The sequence below is a fragment of the Dysidea avara genome, chromosome 7 (assembly GCF_963678975.1).
Source record: "Dysidea avara chromosome 7, odDysAvar1.4, whole genome shotgun sequence".
NCBI lineage: Eukaryota > Metazoa > Porifera > Demospongiae > Dictyoceratida > Dysideidae > Dysidea > Dysidea avara.
Window position 1 is genome coordinate 33157199 of NC_089278.1, and position 19873 is coordinate 33177071.

At 38.0% G+C, this 19873-nt stretch overlaps 1 protein-coding gene across 1 annotated transcript in view; it reads right to left on the minus strand.

Moving 5' to 3' along the window:
- The window catches only part of LOC136261458 (adhesion G-protein coupled receptor V1-like), a 145041-nt gene that overhangs the window by 36359 nt on the left and 88809 nt on the right, over positions 1-19873 (minus strand). Inside the window, exons 59-89 of the mRNA XM_066055464.1 lie at positions 18371-18577; positions 18171-18308; positions 17846-18070; positions 17585-17719; positions 17305-17514; positions 17102-17242; positions 16839-17051; positions 16651-16788; positions 16389-16598; positions 16203-16340; positions 15949-16155; positions 15712-15849; positions 15451-15660; positions 14673-14807; positions 14407-14613; positions 14176-14355; positions 13952-14125; positions 13604-13891; positions 13279-13554; positions 12962-13222; positions 12292-12630; positions 12099-12233; positions 11828-12040; positions 11667-11774; positions 11372-11466; positions 11179-11321; positions 11068-11128; positions 10940-11008; positions 10748-10880; positions 10544-10690; positions 10275-10344 (exon numbers count right to left, since the gene is read on the minus strand). Of these exons, the coding sequence (XP_065911536.1) occupies positions 10275-10344; positions 10544-10690; positions 10748-10880; positions 10940-11008; positions 11068-11128; positions 11179-11321; positions 11372-11466; positions 11667-11774; positions 11828-12040; positions 12099-12233; positions 12292-12630; positions 12962-13222; positions 13279-13554; positions 13604-13891; positions 13952-14125; positions 14176-14355; positions 14407-14613; positions 14673-14807; positions 15451-15660; positions 15712-15849; positions 15949-16155; positions 16203-16340; positions 16389-16598; positions 16651-16788; positions 16839-17051; positions 17102-17242; positions 17305-17514; positions 17585-17719; positions 17846-18070; positions 18171-18308; positions 18371-18577 (5344 nt within the window). The remainder of the gene's footprint in view (positions 1-10274; positions 10345-10543; positions 10691-10747; positions 10881-10939; positions 11009-11067; positions 11129-11178; positions 11322-11371; positions 11467-11666; positions 11775-11827; positions 12041-12098; positions 12234-12291; positions 12631-12961; positions 13223-13278; positions 13555-13603; positions 13892-13951; positions 14126-14175; positions 14356-14406; positions 14614-14672; positions 14808-15450; positions 15661-15711; positions 15850-15948; positions 16156-16202; positions 16341-16388; positions 16599-16650; positions 16789-16838; positions 17052-17101; positions 17243-17304; positions 17515-17584; positions 17720-17845; positions 18071-18170; positions 18309-18370; positions 18578-19873) is intronic.

Here is a 19873-nt window from a genome sequence, read left to right on the forward strand (position 1 = left end):
AAGCATGGGGAACCCACATGTGTACAGCAGCTATGTGGGGTAGGTACAGCAGCCATGCAAGCGATAGTAGCAGCAGCACTGGGAACCCACATGTGTACAGCAGCTATGTGGAGTAGGCAAAGCAGCCATGCAAGCAATAGTAGCAGCAGTAATGGGAACCTACACGTGTACAGCAGCTATGTGGGGTAGGTAAAGCAGCCATGCAAGCAATAGTAGCAGCAGCACTGGGAACCTACATGTGTACAGCAGCTATGTGGAGTAGACAAAGCAGCCATGCAAGCAATAGTATAGCAGCAGTAATGGGAACCTGCAGCTATGTGGGGTAGGTAAAGCAGCCATGCAAGCAATAGTAGCAGCAGTAATGGGAACCCACATGTGTACAGCAGCTATGTGGGGTAGGTACAGCAGCCATGCAAGCAATAGTAGCAGCAGCACTGGGAACCCACATGTGTACAGCAGCTATGTGGAGTAGGCAAAGCAGCCATGCAAGCAACAATCGCAGCAGCAGTGGTAACCCACATGTGTACAGCAGCTATGTGGGGTAGGTAAAGCAGCCATGTAAGCAATAGTAGCAGCAGCACTGGGAACCCACATGTGTACAGTGGCTATGTAGGGTAGGTAAAGCAGCCATGCAAGCAACAATCGCAGCAGCAGTGGGAACCCACATGTATACAACAGCTATGTGGGGTAGGTAAGGCAGTCATGCAAAGCAATGGTAGCAGCGGCAGTAGCGATAGGAACTCGCATATGTACACAAAAGCTATACGGGAAAGTAAAGCAGTCGTGCAGCAGTGACTATAGCAATTTGGAGCCTACATGCTGTCCAGTGTGATGCTCACACAATTTGACATCCTTAGTAGAGCCATCTAGAGTATGGTAACATAGTCCACAGCGACATGTGAATAGGTACCGAACTAACTTTATTTATTTATGTCTTAGTAAGCAACACTTTGTGCCCAATTTCTCTCATTTTATTTTTATTATCATTATTATTTTTAACTGTTGATGCTTTTGGAATGATTGCCCCTTGTCACTGTCATACATAGATAGACTCAACATCAGTATGCATGCATACATGTATTATAAGGCGTACTTACAAATTAGCACATACTGTATACACACACAAATTAGTACCCAACAATTCTATATGTAACACAAGGTATATTACTGATTGAATGGTGCAATGATCTATTAGTTGTAATCATAAACATACAGACAACAATGGCATATGGTATTAGTGGTTGTGGTATAAGCGTAAAAGTGGCATACAGCAATAAAAGCACTTGCAGTGTTGTAAGTCAGCTGGTAGGTAGTGTAGTCATGTGCCCTGGCAAACTAGTTGTAAAAGTGGATCTGATGTCAGGTCTTAAAACAATGTACTATTGATGGAAACCACAAGTACAAGGTTTTGTGCAACACATGTTATATGATTCACTGGTACAGAAGTATTGGAGAGTTAGTGATGATGCTGGCAATGGTACAAAAGCATATTCGACGAAGAAGCGTTGGACGGCTGACATTCCTGATTGGTATGAGCATCTAGTTGAGGTGGCAGCTCCATGATAACAGCATTGCAGGAAGTGTTGATGAATGATTGTGGAGACTAACAGGGATGGGGTTAGGAGTTTACTTTGCCAGAGGGACGAGCTGGTAGAACTTTGTCATCTGAAAGCGAGATAGAGCATCAGCTATATTATTGTGAGTACCAGGTATGTGCATTACACATACATTGACGTTATATTGAGCTGCTCTGAAGTATAATAGGCGCACCAGAGCCATGATGTAGGGATCGTGGGTGGTACCCTTTTCTCAGATATCCACCACTGCCCGGTTGTTACAATGGAAATAATTTTTTGTTTGGTCCAGTGAATACCCCAGGTGTGAACTGCCATGAGTATTGCGAATAATTCTTTCCAGGTTATATTCATAGCTTGCTGTGCTGGGGACCAGATACATTGCAGCCACCTGCCCGACCAGTAAACACCCCATCCCTGGGTGCCGGAAGCATTGGTATAGAGTTGCATTGATTTACTGAGAAGCCAAATAGTTTGCAGAATGAGGTTCTTTCCTGACCATCATGGCAAGAAGTCTAACCACCATTGGAGATCCAGTTTTGCTTCAGCAGTCAAGGGCAGATGGTAGTGAAGCTTTGGTACTGTTGTGCTCAAGTCTATGAGTCTGCGTAGAAAAATGCAGCCAGCCGGTAGGACTTTGCAACAAAATGAAAGTTTACCAATTAAGGAAAGCAAAGCTTGCTTAGTGCAATTACAGCGGTATTTGAGATGGAGTACTTCAGAGAGCAAGGCCTGCTTTTGCTCTTGTGTAATACTTGCTTCCATAGTGGCAGTGTTTAGCAGAATGCCAAGGAATGTTAATACTGTAGACGGGCCCTCTACCTTGGATGACTTCACTGGTGCATTGATCTTGCTGCAAAAAGAAAGCATTGCTGTTAGATTATTCAAACAGTCATTGGTGTCGGCAGGCTCGGCAGTGAAAAAATCATCTAAGTAGTGTAGCAAGTGTGCCACTCCATAATTATGTTGTAATACCCAGTGGATGGCATCAGACAGACGATTAACTAGGAAAGGGGCAGAATGCAAGCCAAATGAGAGGCATGTATCTACATAAAAATGCCGGTGCCACTGAATATCAAGGAGGTTCCAGTCCTCTGGGCGAACTGGAATCAACCTGAATGCATCAATTTTACTAAGAAGTGCATTGCGACCAAGTCTGTTAATAATGCTGTATGCATAGTCAATAGTGCAGTAGGTTAAGGAATAACAATTAGGGTCTATGTAATCATTTATGCTGTGTTGTGCAGGTGCAGAAAGATGGTTAATAACTCGCCACCCTCCATTATTTTTGGGTACAAGGCCTAGGCCAGACGAGTGAAAGTTGGGCAAGGGAGGTGACTGGAATGGCCTGAGAATTCTACCTGCTTCGCACTCTTTCTGAAGTGCTGTGTCAATAACTTTCAGCTGCTGCAATGCAGAAGCCAGGTTGTTTGCTAAGTGAGCAAATTGTGGTCCAAGGTAGCCTATATTACAGCCATGCTGCAAGTCGTGAATGATCTGCTTAACAAAAGTTTTGTCAGGATGATTGCTTAATTCCCATTCAAGTATGAATGGTCATACCAGAATCCATGGGAGAGGTTTAGTGCATGCCCCCTTTGTTGGGGCATGCCCTACGGGGGTGGCTACCTCCGCAGTGGCCACACTTGCGCAGGTACGGCAGGGTCTTCGGGTGCACCTGAAGTTATTGAAGTCCTTGCATACTGGGGTTCCAGGGTCTGTGTTGGTAGTTGCTCCTCTGGTAACTGGTCGCTGATTAGGAGGTTGTGCAGGTGAGGGGCGAATAGTACAGTTCTCAGGGTAGTGATTAGTCTGACCACAATGGGTGCATGGGAATCGACCTGGTTGAATGGCAGTTGCAAACGGTGTAATACATTTAAACCACAGGTCTGAGTGGCGCTTGTCCAACCTCAAAGTGGGATCACTGGCAGCTGTGATACGGAATTGCATATCATATTTCAGCCAGGCACGGAGGGGATATTGTTTACTGGCTGAGGTGATGATTGCCTTGTATGCAATCAGTTCTGAAGCCTTAGCAGGTTTGTGGTTAACAACTATTGCTAGAAAACTGTTCCAGGCCTCTAATCATGGATACTGACAGGTTGAATAGCAAATGAATCGCCAGAAGGGGCAAGTTCAAGTGTAAATGAGGTTAGTGATGCTTACTCCGATGCACCAAACATGGCTTTTGTGGTGAGTGCAGCAAAACAATATATTCACCTTTTTGTATCTTGTCTAGGATACGTGGTGTTACAGGTGGCAGTGATGGTCTATAAGAGGCATCTTTTAGCAATGCTTTGGTACCATGGAGAACAGTGACAGGTGGGCGGGGTAGGTGGGTTGATCACATGCTGCTGAGGGTTTAACTCTTGTCTGCTGCCATGCGGTAGTTCTGATGCTTATCCTCCATTGGATTGCCACCTGTACCTGGTGTGTTGCCAGCTTGCTGAAGGTAGGCAGCTAGTTGTGCAAGTAAGTTCTGTGATATAATGGTAGATTCTGTGGCAGTGGCAGTATGCGGATTATGCACGCTGTGGCTCTCACACTATGCAGCAGAATCAGTAGTGCGCTCTTGCTAGGCAGGAGGGTCAGACGGTCTTTCATATTGAGTGGCAGGAAAAGTGTGTCCAGTAGCAGGATCGTTATGTGGAGTAGTGGAGTCATCAGCAGAAGACTGTTGCAAGCATTTGATGAAGGCTGCCTTATTACCAGAGGCTGGCAAATTGTGCTCTCGCAACCTCACTGTTAGTGAAGTGACACTTAGGACAGATAATTCAACATTAAGGGCTGATGGTGAGGAGCTGGACGGTGCTGGGTTAGCAGAGTGTTCAGTCTCTGTAGGAGAGACGTGTTGGGTTTGGTGGCTGCAGGTGTAAGGCATCTTGTTGTTTTGTGGGAATATACTGAACGTGGTTTTGTCTGTAGTGCTGAATGTTTAACTCAGCAACAGCAGAAGTTTAACACAGTGACAGCAACGGCAACAGCAGCAGCAACTCTCTAAATCAGCGACGACCATTCTTTGGCACTTCGATAAAGCTTTACCTCGTGGCATTCCTTCAAGCCAGGTGTAATTCATGTGAGTTAATAAACCCGTCAAACTGGTTTGTTACCTCCTTCTGGGCATGTGCGTGTTCTATCAACATCGGAACCCACCTTTTATGTTAACTTCAATTTATTGTTGGGAAATAAATTACATTTAAATTGAGCACCATGACCATTCACCTTAAATCAGTTATTCCTAACACAAGACTAAGAAAGTAGTCACCCTAATATAGTGACCTAACTTGAATATAAAATAGAACAGTTGCACCTCCTAAGTACTTACCATAGCTATACGAAAAGTAAATAAACAGTGCATTTAGAAATGTTTAAAATTTAAATGAAGTACAGTGGCTATCCAAACTTCAGTAATCTGAATACAGGAGGGTAGGACATGATGTCATAACGCATACGATTTTTGCGTAATGTAATTGAATTCCAATGATAATTGCATGATGAAAAACTAATGTACTAGCTACCTGCATCATTGTAGACGGTGAAGTCGATTGCATTTACTACTAGTGACTAAGAATACAGCGAACAATAACACAGGTACCTGAAAATAAGATCAGAATTTATTCTAAATAACGCTCTATTGCAAAGTTCATTGTAAAATCGCTGGAGTTCAATGAAGTTCATCACATGGAACGATTTCTACACTAGTGAATTATCATTTCTGACAATAAATCCAGAGCTAAACTTCACAGTTTACTAGAACTATACCCTATGCTAAAAATGTACAGTACGCACATGTCGTGCAGTTATTGTGACGTCATGTCCTACCTCCTCTGATTTGAATACACCAATTATCCAAATGAAAAAAGGTGACAGTTTAATTAGAGCTAGTATGTGTTCTATTAATATGTTTTGTTAGAGTAATTGACAAAGCTCTGTGCATAAATCAATGGGTTTCAGTCATCTGAAAAACTTTACTTAGCTGAATACCTTTGTCTAACTCTAGGAACAAAGTGGATAACTGAGATTCATATAAGGATTGTGTTAAAAAGTGGTAAATCCTTTTTTAGCACAGAGAAAATTACAACTACAAACAGTGATTTTACATTTTTTTCATTATGAATGATATGCAATCATGTGTCTTGTTTCAGCAGATTAATCTCTTTATTTATATGACATTTAAACAGCATTGTTAATAATATTTGTGTTAGGCCCCTCATGATTAGGCCTTGTGGGTAGCTATTATTCCATAGCATAACAGTTGGGATAATAAACAAAGTTCAGTACATCATTATTATCACACAAAACATTACAGATGAGACATGTACCTTATATTATCAAGACACACGGTAGTGTGTCGTGTGGTTTAAAAAGCTGGCGCGCCACACCGTGGGCATATTGACAGGAAGAACGGTTTTCACACATACGTAGCTCTGTGATCCCTTATCCGATTGAACCCAAATGTGCTACAGAAGTGCTAGCCAGGTAGGGGAGCCTATATACCAAATTTGAAGAAAATCGCTCCAGCCATTTCTGAGTTACAATTGGTCAAAAATTCATTTTAATTTCTTCGGTTTTTCCTTTTTGTACACTTTGAAAAATCTGCCATAAAACACCATTGCGTGCTCCAACTGGGCTGAAAGTTGGCACACTTGAAGGGCTCACTACAGTGGATCTCAGTACCAAGTTTGGTAGGAATCCAATTAACGTTAACGGAGTTATGACCAAACTTCTGTCACACCCAAAGGGTATAACCTCTTGGAGGAATGAGTTGAAAATTGCTATGTAGATGGAGTAACTATCATAGGAGTTCCTTTTTGTGGTTTGAAAGGAATCAAGATAAAGACCATGGAGATATGAGACAAAACCCAACCTGTGTCACAATTACGCGATCGAATTTTATGAATAAAAAAAACTATTAGCTTTCACGCCTACCAGGCAAACCGCTTAGAGTAATGAGCTGAAAATCGGTATGTACCTGGAATTATCATCATAGAAAGTCCTTGCAGTAGTACAGAAGAATCGGATTACAAACCACTGAGTTATGATTCGAAAACGAACTACTTGCAGCAAAAGCAAGATCAAACACTCTAATAGAACAGTCACCCTAATAAAACATTCAGCTGCCGAGATTCTCTAATAGAACAGTCACCATGCAGCTATAAATAAATCGCTCTAGCGATTCAGACTATTACAAGTCACTCTGTAGGGAGATCAGCTTGAAACCAATTCACCCTGTAGAGAGTTCAGCTACAAACAAATCACCTTGTACAGAGTTCAGCTACAAGCAATTAAGCCACCCTGTAGAGAGCTCAGCTAGAAACAAGTCACACTATAGAGAGATCAGCTAGAAAAAAACTCACTCTCTAGATAGATCAGCTACAAACAAGTCACCCTGTAGAGAGTTCAGCTACAAACAAATTACCCTGTAGAAAATTCTGCTACAAACAAATCACCTTGTAGATAGATCGGCTAGACACAATTCACCCTGTAGAGAGATTAGCTATAGAAATAATTTACCCTGCATGCAGAGAGATCAGCTAGAACCAAGTCACCATGTAGAGAGTTCAGCTACAAATAAATCACCCTGTTAGATCAGCTAGAAACAAGTCACCCTGTAGAGAGATCAGCTAAAAACAAGTCACCTTGTAGACAGTTCAGCTACAAAAGAGTCACCCTGTAGAGAGATCAGCTAGAAACAAATCACCCTGTAGAGAGTTCAGCTACAAATAAGCCACCCTGTAGAGAGTTCAGCTACAAACTAGAGAGATCAGCTAGAAACAAGTCACCCTGTACAGACTGAGCTCAACTACACTTCTGTCACACTGTACAGTGTTCAGGTAAAAATAAGTTTCAACTTATGGAGAGTTCACCTACAAAAAGTCACCCTGTAGAGACATCAAATAGAAACAAGTTATCCTATAGAGAGTTCAGCTACAAGCAAATCACCCTGTGGAGAAATCAGCTAGAAATATCCATGTAGAGAGTTCAGCTGCAAACAAATTACCCTGTAGAGAGTTCAGCTACAAACCAGAGAGATCAGTTAAAGCAGAGTTCAGCTACAAACAAATCACTGTGTTAAATCTGCTAGAAACAACTCTTTCAGCTGGAAACAAGTCACCCTGTAGTGAGTTCAACTACAAACAAATCATGCTGCAGAGAAAAGTCATCCTAGTTAGAAACAAGTCACCCTGTAGAGAGATTAGCTAGAAACAACTCACCCTGTAGAGAGATCAGCTAGAAACAAGATACCCTATAGAGAGTTCAGATGCAAACAAATCACCCTTTATAGAGTTCAGCTACAAACTAGTCACCCTGTAGAGAGATCAGCTAATTTAACCTGTAGAGAGTTCAGCTACATACAAATCACCCTGTAGAGAGTTTGGCTTTAAACAAATCATCCTGTAGGGAAAAAATCAGCTAGAAATAAGTCACCATGTAGAGGATTCAGCTACAAACAAATCATCTCATAGAGAGTCTCTGACCATGTAGAGAGTTCAGCTACATTTCAAGTCACCCAGTAGAGGTTAACTACAAACAAGTTATCCTGTAGAAAAGAAATGGCATGTAATAATTCAAAATTTATATAATTACAAAATCAAAATAGTTAATATAAAAAAGTCTGCTTTGAATGTCTTTCTTCTTTCTCTGTAGTAAAGAAAAATAACACAGGTTAAAATAACCCCAAGCCGGCCATAAGATGATTTTGGTGTATGCAAATTACAAAAAGAAGTGACAAAACAGCACCAAATTCACCCGAATTGTTGTTATTAAAATTTTTACCATTAACTTACCGTAAAGTCGGGTTGTTAAGCGCATGCGCTTATAATTTTCAGAGAAAACTTTTAGTAAAAATCATACTATCTGTTAGGCACATATGCCTAATAAATAATTATGGTGAGTGTAACACGGAATCACTACGTTGTAATAGAGTAGTTAATAGTTTGTGCCGGTCACCACACCAGTATGTAAGGATATTTGACTCTATTTCTCGGTAAAATTCTTTGTGATGAACGAGATTATCACTATCCAGATGGTTGATTTGCTGTATACATAGCGAAGAGAGACCTTAAGGGAGATGTAAGCGCTTGAGGAGACATTAAGGGTGCTCGCGGCTATTTGAAGCCATACAACATGCAATTTTTGTATTGTTGCTTATACTCACATAATGTATAAAATGAATCCATATGCTACTTACGTTGGAAGTGCTTCGCTTTTTCTTCAACACAAACCAAACAGAATTCTTCTAGCCTATACCATTTTGTAGTTCTTTATGAAGCGCTTAAATCAAAACTAGTCCTCCATTTTTCACAGTAGCGCACTGGAAACCACATTTAACAAACTTCAGCTTATAACTCACAACTCTATGTTTAGTATTAGTACACAGCGTACATATAACTTAAGAAGTTAGTACTAAAAGTGTGCTACACCATTCAAAACCTCATGTTCTCGGTGCCGTAACTCATGAAGCCATAACGCTATGGACAAAATCTAAACATAGACCTCTGGAGAATTTATCAGCGAATAATCTCCCTACAAAATTTGAAGCCTTCACGGCTATCACTCAAAAACTAGTTTTACTTTTAGTAAACATGTGCAAAGATTGCGTGCGCCCAACATTATTGATATAATAACCACACAAATTCCTATTGACCGCAATCACCAACTTTTCAAATAACATGTCATAAACGCTGTTCAAAACACAAAAAGCTCTGTTTTCTCTTCTTCATACAAAGGAACAGCTTCTTGCTCCGACTGGAGTCTCCAAGTCGCTCTTGGATAGGTTATGCTAGGCACGCCATCATCAGCAGCTTGTAACGCCTTGTGTTTCCAGCTGGTAACATTGTCCCCTACATAAGCAGCTTACAATTACAATACTAACTACCAGCATACCCTATCACTTGAGAAAACAAGGCATGAACGCATGTTGCCTACAACCGAAAAGTGCATTCACACTTGTTGCCTTAAATAACACTTACTTTCATAACTGTTGATCCATCAGACAATCATTTGCTAACACTTCAGTGACAATTCTGAAGCGAAAAACATGCTATTCTTCCTTGTGTTCTCTGGCGCAAAACATGTTCGCTTAACACGGATACTACAAGTATGTGTAGTAATGCCAATTATGATGCAATAACCGCATGTGGTTTCTGGGCTGGCACTTAAACGGCTTCAAATATCAGCGAGCACCCTTAACTTTTCAGTACTTTCAGATTTTCTTGCCATTTTTTGCTGCGTGTAGCTTTATCATCGCATTTTGCCATGTGTGCTTATCATCCATGATTAATTACAAGAAATCTGTATGCGCTTAACAAATAATATGCGCTTAACAACCCAACTCTATGGTACCATCACAGCCATTTCTTGGCCGCCACCTTGGATTTCACATCTTTTCACCATGGTCTTTTTTGGGGCTGCACCCTATTTTTTACAGCTTGGCTGTTTGGATTAGATAGTAATTAACATACACACACTTAATGTCAATGGTACATAGCTATGTCAGGCCTTTAGTTAGAGCTTAATTAGCAACATGCAACAAATTCCAAATGTTTATGTTAAGTAATCAAGCTACATGTATATCTGATAAGGAGTAACACAACATAATATCAGTCAGAGATTCCACTTCATAAGTAGGTCTGACTTTCACATAATGTACTTTACTTATATATAAGAAAACTAAATTAGAAACAGAAGTGCACAAATTACCTGTTGCTTCTAGCAGTTAGGAAGTTTCCTAAATTGCTAAATATCATATTGATAAAGGTAACATTTTCACCTACAGAAAAGCAATTGATAATGTAATAATAGTATCTTGTCACACCATAATATAGTGCTACGGGAGGGAACAGAGAGGGAACATCCACAGTATTATAATATACCTATTATACAATGCATGCTATAATAAGCAAAATTAAAGCTGTAAAACAACATCATTAAAGTATTATATACATACTGTAGGATAGTTAAGAAATTACCATCTAATAACTGCTTCTTGATAGTGTTTGTTGGATACTTCACTGAAACATGTTTCCCTTGGTACTTTGTGTATCTTGTGTCATTAAGAAAAGATATGAACTCTGCCTCTGTGAGTTCTTCTTTCACTATTTCAACTGTTTGCACAACTGCAGCAATCATTATCAAATAATATCCTTGACACTGATAACTATGAACGAACTAACCAATATTCTCTTTCTCAATATCAGGTTCATGGATAGAATCAATACTTGATGAATTATGAGTCAAAGTAGAACTGATAATTACTCCAAATTCCTCGGCACTTTCTAGCAGTATTTTACCTGCAAATTCTGTGTCCTGTGTAAGGGACACATAATATTTACTACAAATTACACAATAGGAAGTAGCTAGCAAACTTGAACTTGTGTGTTCCAACCAGCTTCGTTTGTCTTGTTTAACAAGTTGTTAATTACGTCAACTGCACTCTAGAATTAAAAAATTAGCAACTACTCTGCATGTTCTGTATAGGTAGCACATAACATACATCAACTAAATCATCTTCTTCTAATGTCTCCTCCACTGTTTCCTCATTTGTGTTGTTTAGTCTACACCATTTGTGAACATACGCAAGCAACAATAATAATGAAATCAATACCTTTTTATAACTGTTTCTAACACTTCTACAGCTGCCAAAATGTCAAGTGGTAGTTGTGATTGGTTCTTTGGTTTTGTAATGTTTGCCAGCTCACTGACGATAGTAGTAACATTTCTAATGTCTGTGGTATTAAGTGCTTCAACCTGTAGTTGTTTCAGTGTTAAGTGAATGCAGAACCAACTTTTTACAGCACCTTGTCTTTGATTTCCACAAATTTTTTAGTTGTGCAAGTACTGACATTTGGCTGTTGCCATATTCCTCCATAATCACATAATCTAGATGAGTTTCCTGAAAAATAATAATTGAAACAAAATTATGTAGCTTTGGTGAGAGGAGAGGTGGTAAAGAAGTTATGGCAAGTGTACAGTGCTTTATGGAAAGATTTTCATTCATTACAGACTACTCATGATATTGCTATATATTTACCATGTGAAAACTGCATTGATACCAAATATACCACACACCCCTTCCCACTATAATTCACAAACCAAGAGGAAACTCTCCAGGGCATTCCTGCACATCATTGTTCTTTGGTTTAGTTCTGTTCCATTGTATTGACCAAAGTGAATCCTTTTCTGACTCACAGTATCTGAATTCTAAAAATCATATACTTATACTATTGTGATCTTATGCATTATTACCAACATACTGTCGTTGTCAATAATAGATACAATAGCAGTGCTGTTTTCTCCAATGGTAACTCCAAGTTTCTCAGCAAAACTACCAATCCATATTGACATGGCAATGGAGGAATCTTCAGGCTCATATACTACATCATCAGTTATACTAATAGTGAACGTGGCTTCTTGTCCATATGTAATGTTGAACAAAACATCCAGTGAAGATACATTAAAGTCAGTCACTAAAGTATAGCACCCTAATTATGCATTAAACATTTTGAAATATAAAATCTTCCATACCGTTAGCAGTTAATAGTGAAACATTCATACGCACATAAAAGTTGGTGGAGAAAGGTCTTGAAGCAACTAGTTTTACATCTAATTTTCTGCCTTCTGTAATATTATACCTTGTATCAGCAAGTGATACATACAGTGCTATAAGAAGAATGTTTACAGTTAGAAAGCAGATACATGCATTGCACCAAATTCTTACAATATTGCTTCGTAGAAAAACAAATTTCTCCACTAGTATCTGTCAGTACTGCAACTCCATTTCTATCATAAATTCCTCTTAACATGAAGCAATATTTAGATGATGGACACAAAGCCAGAGCTGTTTCATAGCTGCATTTTGCATTGAAAACATATGAATGATCATCAGCACTAATGACAAATGTTTCATTTAACTGATTATGAAAGACGTCAGTTAGATTGTATGATAAAATGAAATTAGTTAGTTTGATGGTGCTAGGTAGAGCAGGATCCTCCCAAGTAAATGAAACACCGAAGTCATCTTGTAAACTGTATCTGAAGTTTCTTGGTGGAGGAAGACCTGCACACCGACAACATGCAATAATGACTCATGCTAATCAATGAACATACTAGAGAATGTATGAGGTACATAAAATTAACAACAGCTAGTACAGTGGAATCCCTATTAAGGACACTGCTGAATTGTTGAAAACCTCTTTATATGGGACATCTGTCTAGGTCCCAAATCAAGAGTACTAGTAGTTCATACACTCCTGAACTAAGGACACCACCTTTCAAAGGACAAAAATAATAAATTCCCCCATTGGTGTCTGTCTTAGAGGGGTTCCACATCATAGTTAAATACTTCACTTTACATAGCGAAGCTAATTTATATTGTCATTTATACTAACTTGATAGCACAGAAACTTCAGTGGTGCTACTATCCTGTATTATATTTCCAGCTGCTCTATTAGTAGCCGCACATATATAGCTGCCAGAATCTTCTACAGTTGCCATTGGTTTAAAATATATAGAACTAGAAGCCAAGTGTGCTCCATTATGACTCCAGGAGTATGATGGCTCTGGGTCACCACTAGCTTCACATACTAACAATAATGGTTGACCTGCTATTAGTGTAGTAGATGATGTGATATTAATGATGTTAGGACCATCTACACAATAAAGTATGTATGTTAGTATGTAATACTCATTCCCTTCAATAGCTTACATTGTATTTCCAAATTAGTAGTATCAGAGTAGTTGAATAGTCCATCTGATATAAAACATGTATACATACCAGACATATTTCTAACTGCATCAGTGAAGTTTAAGACAGTTAATTTGTCATTACTGTAGTTAGCAAAAATGTTGCCTTTACTGTCACTCCATACAAAGCTAATCACTGTATTTGGTGAGTCAGGATCAATACCAGCAGAGCATGTCAGGTTAAATGAAGTGTGCTCCAATTTGATGACATGTGATTGCACAGTTACTGTAGGTTTATCTGCAATTACGTAGTATTTAGTGCAAGTACATTACATGAGAAATCTTACCATAAGCAATGACAGTAATATTAGCAGAATATGAACAAGAGTAGCAATCACAAGCTACACACTGATACACTCCTTCATCTTGATCAGTGATGAATGGAATGACCAACAAGCCATTGTCCATTTCTTCTGATATTGCTCTCCATTTATTAGAAATACTGTTGTATTTTTCCCAATAATAGATAACTTTGCTTCTTCCTTTTGCATGGCAAAACAATGTGATATTACTTCCATTAACAGCAACCTCAAATGATTTGTAATCTATTGAGTTTATAACAGGTTTTAGCGTTTCTGAAAAGAAAGGAAATTACTTTAACAAATGGAAACAAATCAAAGTCAACTATTATTTACCAACTGATGCTGTGACTTTATATGGAGAAGATGTGACAACATTAATACTGGAGTCATCAAGAAATGATATAGCTAGGTTTAGCTTGGTATATCCCAGTTTTATTAAAACTGTACTATCCACAACCCATGTGGTATTGCCAGCTGGAATGGTGACTGCAAGCTCAGTGAGGTTTGCTAAAAGTTTGTTTTACATTATGACATTATGCATAAACGTTTTCCCTTACTTTGCGTGTTATGTTCTGTGACTGCTATCTTAAGAAATATCTCCACTGATGTGGGCATTGTAAGCATTAGTTGTATAGCTGCTGGTAGCGCTAAACTATCTTCTTGAGGTAAGCAGAAGTCTGCTATGGGCTCATTTGGTATGTTGTAAGTGGTTTGAGTAAAATTAACAGCAGCAACTCCTGAAAGAGAGCAAATAAATATAATTATATAATAAAGCAACCACAGCTAACCCATATCAGTCACTGCTATAGTTGCTGATTCATTTGCTCCAAGCATAACTCCTAGCTGATAAGCATTAGTTGATACATTAAATAAAATTTGAAACTCTATTGGAGGATCTAATATTGTATTACTCTTTGTTTGCAGTTCCAATTGATGATAAGTATCATTAGGTCCAAATTGGATGACAACAGGATGCAAATAGGTATACCTGTTAACTGTTAATGAAATAATACACACATGTGACTGTATATATCTTATATCCAAAGTAACATACCAGTAGCATTGTTTGCTGGAATAAAAAGGTAGACATCATAAAATGTACCAGCTGATTTACTGGCAGTAATTCCAACGACAATCATTTCTCCTTCAGCAATTGTGTAATCCTTGCTAGTCAGACTAACAGTTAACTCTGAATACAATAAAAAGGGATTTTAAACACATGTATGTGAACATGTACATGATTGTAGTTTATTAACTACTATTTATCCTACTAGGGATCCATAACAAGGCTACTGAAACCCTGTATAGTAGAGCTAGAATCAACATTGCATGGTTTTTGATAACTGGAAATGTTTTAACTGTAAACGAACAAAGCTTCTATTCTCTAGCATTCTATAAGCCTGTAAAAAGAAAAACTAAAAATTGATATTCTTGAATTTTTGATCACAGAAAACCAATATAAAGAGCCTAAATAACAAACAATGTAACAGTGGGGATTAATATTAAAGATTTTACACATTTTAGTTGGTTAATTCTACCAGTCAAGTACTCAAACAGAGTTTATCACAAGAAAAACAAATGCTCATATAGAGGTATAGGCATATGAATAGAATATAAACATTCGAGCATTTGTCCCAGTCCTAATGTATAGCAGGGAGTCAGGACATACATTGAAACTATGTTTAATGCAAAAAAAATCCTAGACCAGGTAATGATGACTTGATCCTTGGAAACAATTACGATCTAGGCAACTGTTTAAGGAGTCTCACAGCCTGGGATCCAAGATTCTTTTTGCATGATTGGTAAATACAATCACCACACTTGTTACTTACCATCATTGTCATATATAGTAATTAAAGTAGTTGTCATTTGTTCACCCAATATTACACCAATCACTGTGAATTTCTCTGGTACGCTTAAAGAAAGGGTATAATTTTCAGTGTATTCTAAAATATCATCATCAGTAATAGTAATATTATATACCGCAACAAGTTGTCCAGGATTAAATGTAATCTCACTGTAGTTTAGAGAGCTATTAGAGCCTTCAAAATGATCATTAATAGTACACATGTTGACTTATGAATATCACTTACTTTGTTGATTTTGTTGTATGGGTGTTACATATACACTAAATATAACATCAGATCTTATACTGGCTAGTATTGCTACACTTAAAAGTTTTGTATCTTCAGTGGAATTGTAATAGTTTCTTTCAAATGTCACTCTACAAACTGTACACACAGAATTAAAATGGTAAACAACACATTATTATTACACTGAAATATTTCCTAGGATTGTCTTCTTAGGATGTATACAGTCTGTTTACTCACCATCATCATTCAAAATTCTTCCAACTGCAGAAAATGGAGCACCTTCATTTATTCCAATCGTTTTAGTTACTTCAGGAATTATGATAGTTAGATTAAACTCTTCTATCTGTTCCAAAATTTCATCATCTTTGATATCAATTGATATGCTTGCTTGGGTATCACTTGGACCAAATACCACAGTAGCATTACTAAAATCGAAGTCGATACCTGCTAAAAGGATTTGATAATGCTTGCATATCAAGAGTGCCTCATACCATCTGCAGTGCCAGGTGTTGCCACAACAATTACTGTAAACTGAGTCAATGCATGACGGCTGACTTCCAAAGTAATTATCATTTCTGATGCATTCTCATTCACATTGTACACTGGCTCTGTAAATTGTATTGCAACATCTATTAAAATAAAAGTATGAAATTATATAGGATTATTATTTGACCTACTGTCATCATCTATTATATTCACTGTAGCCCTAGTAATAGAGCCAGGATTTACTCCAATATCTCTAACATTTTCTGGTATTACTAGATCAACACTAAACTCTTCAGTGTACTCCAATTCTTTATCATCCACAATACTGATATTTACTACTACTTCTGTGATGTTAGCCTCAAACAATATTGGGATAACACTTTGAGCATTGAAATCAGTATCTAGTAATTATATAATTAACTGCAGTGCTAATAATGCAGATACGATTCTTACTAGTTGCAGTTCCTTGAGTGACATGTAGTTCTACTTCAAATACAGTTGAGCTAGCACTGGATGATGTTAGTAATAGTGCTACTTGATGCAAATTCTCATGTGCAAAATATTCATCACTTGACAGTGAAATAGACGTTTCTAGTGAAAAAATTGCATACATATAATATCAACAAGAAAATTAATCTTACCATCATTATCTCTGATAGCTATTAAAATATTAGTAATGTTTCCTGGGGAAATACCATTATTGGTTGACACTGATGGTAGCATTAGTGAAACATTGAAATATTCAGTTGGTTCTAGTAGGTCATCATCAGTAATAGCTAGTGATACTGTTGTGTTCCAAACTCCTGGACTGATATTGACTGCTACTATACTTGAGCTGTAATCATCAGCAGTAGCTGTAATATTTCATAGTGAATACAGTAGTGTATTCACATGGATTCTTAACCTGATGTTGAAGTGTTGGATGTGATGGTTCTGATGTATACAGTTTCACTAAAGCTTAACACTTTGTCCAATATAATAGTTAACACAAGATGATCTCCTTCAATGATTGAATATTGATCAGATGATAAGCTGACATGTGTTTCTGTCGTACAACAAAATGAAATGTTTTATATATATACATATATATTTTACAGAGGGTATTACCATCATTATTGGTGATTTCTATGGAGGTAGTGTTTGGCTCCAGTATTAGTACAGAAACACCTGGAACTACTATGATGTCTACAATACTTAACTCAAGCACCTCGTTCATCTCCACAACACTATCATCCACAGTAGCAATACTGATTGATACATTTTTGTGATTTGACTGTAGTGTAGTTTGAACTGTGCTGTTATAGCAATAGTCCTCAACTGCATAGGTTGAATACAGATTGCGTTAAAAAGCTTACAAAAGCTATGAACTAGTGATAATTTATTTTACCTGAAGCAGTTAGAGATGTAATTTGTATGATAAAGGAAACATTTACTTCAGCAACATGATCTGATAGTATTTCAACCTTTGCCACGTCTCCTTCAGTAATTTTGTGTAAAGGTTGATCAAATCTGATATGCATCACTATGTGAAATAGTAGTTCTTTAAACTAAACAATAGCTACAGAAGACCACTAATACTGAGTATAAAAATATAAATTATGTGGTCATTCTAAACACTAATCACAAAATGCAATTCTTTATACATTACCATCATTATCTAGTATTACAGCATTTGCAACATGTGGAGATCCTGCTGTTATGCCAATATTTTCTGCAGGTGAAGGAACTACAAGCAGAAGTTGAAATATTTCCTGATCCTCAACAATGTTATCATCAACTATAGATACATTAACAACACTGGTAATATCATTAGGTCCAAAAGATGCTAACAACATCTGTGTACTGTCAATGTCTTCATCACTTGCAGTAGATCCTATAATATAATGCAATAAACAGTTAATGAAAAATGGATTGCAACTGGTGCCCTGCTCATGCATTAATTTGTGCTGTATCATGTCAGTGTTTTATAATACCTTCAATTTTCAGATGTTGTGATACCACAGAAACATTAAAGGCAATTCCAGCTGGTTTGCTTGCCTCTATAACAACACTCATTACAGCATCATTTTCAACAACTCTGTATGTTAAGTGTCTGAAGAACACATGAAGGTCTGCATATAACAGAATAAAAACATGTATGTGGTAACCAGATGTTAGTTGTGTGATAACTCACGATCATCATCCAATATTAAAGCAATGGCAGTACTTGGTTCTCCAATAATAATACCAAGCTCTATAGAATTAACTGGAAGGGATAATGACATCCTGAATGCCTCCCTTGGTTCAGCTACTGCATCATTTGTAATGATCACATTTACAATACTGGTAGTGACATTGGGACCAAATTGAGCCAGTAGTGTTGAAGTACTGAAATCACCTCCTAAAGAAATTAAAATAGCTCAAACTGCATTGTAATACATATGATGACATCTAGCTACAAACGTTTAGCTATCATAGCTTTGGGGTAATAGTCACAAGACCTTGCCACGAGAACTTATTTTTCATACAACCAAGTAAAAGTGTTAATGAATATTGTACTTTCTAGTTATCTGCTTTATATGTCATCTTGTATACTCAATATCAAGACACACGGTAGTGTGTCGTGCGGCCCAAGTAGCCGGCGCGCCACACCGTGAGTATATGTACAGGAAGAAAGTAAACGTGATTTTCACACCTTTGTAGCTCCGTGATTCCTTATCCTATTAAAACCAAAGTTGCTACAGAACTGCCGGCGAGGTAGGGGAGTCCACATACCAAATTTGAAGAAAATCGCTCGAGCCTTTTCCGAGATACGAGCGGCCAAAGTTTGGGCTTTTTTTCTTCGTTTTCTTCTTCTACTTCTTCTTTTCGCACACTTTGCAAAATTCGCAATAAAACACGAATGCGTGCTTGGATCGGGCTGAAATTTGGTACACTTAAAGGGCTCATTAAGGCGAATCTCAGTACCAAGTTTGGTAGGACTCCGATGAACATTCACGGAGTTATGACCGATTATCTGCGTAAAATAAGGTCGAAGGTCTGTCACGCCCACAGGGTAAACCGCTTGAAGGAATGAGCTGAAAATTGCTATGTAGATGGAGTAACTATCGTAGGAGTGCCTGTTTGTGGTTTGAAAGGAATCCAGTTAAAGGCCATCGAGATATGATACAAAACCCAACCTGGGTCACAATTACGCGATCGACTTTTATGAATAAAAAAACTATTAGTTTTTACGCCTACCAGGCAAACCGCTTAGAACAGTGAGCTGAAAATCGGTGTGTAGCTGGAATAATTATCATAGAAAGTCCTTGCAGTAGTACAGAAGAATCGGATTACAAACCACTGAGTTGTGATTCCAAAGCAAACTACGTGTAGCATATGCGAGATCGAGATACTCTAATAGAACAGTCACCCTAATAAAGCATTCAGCTACGTTTATAACTTACTCCATTATAGAATTATATGGCATTGCAAGTTATTCTGTAGGGAGTTCAACTACAAACAGTTAATCTTATAGACAATTCAGCTACAAGCAAGTCATCCTGTAGAGAGTTCAGCTACAAATATGTTGCTGTAGAGATTCAGAACATTATAAGTCACACTGAAGAGAATTCAACTATAAACAAGTCACCTTGTAGAGAGTTCAGCTACAACAAGTCACTCTGTAGAGAATTCAGCTACAAACAAGTCACTGCGT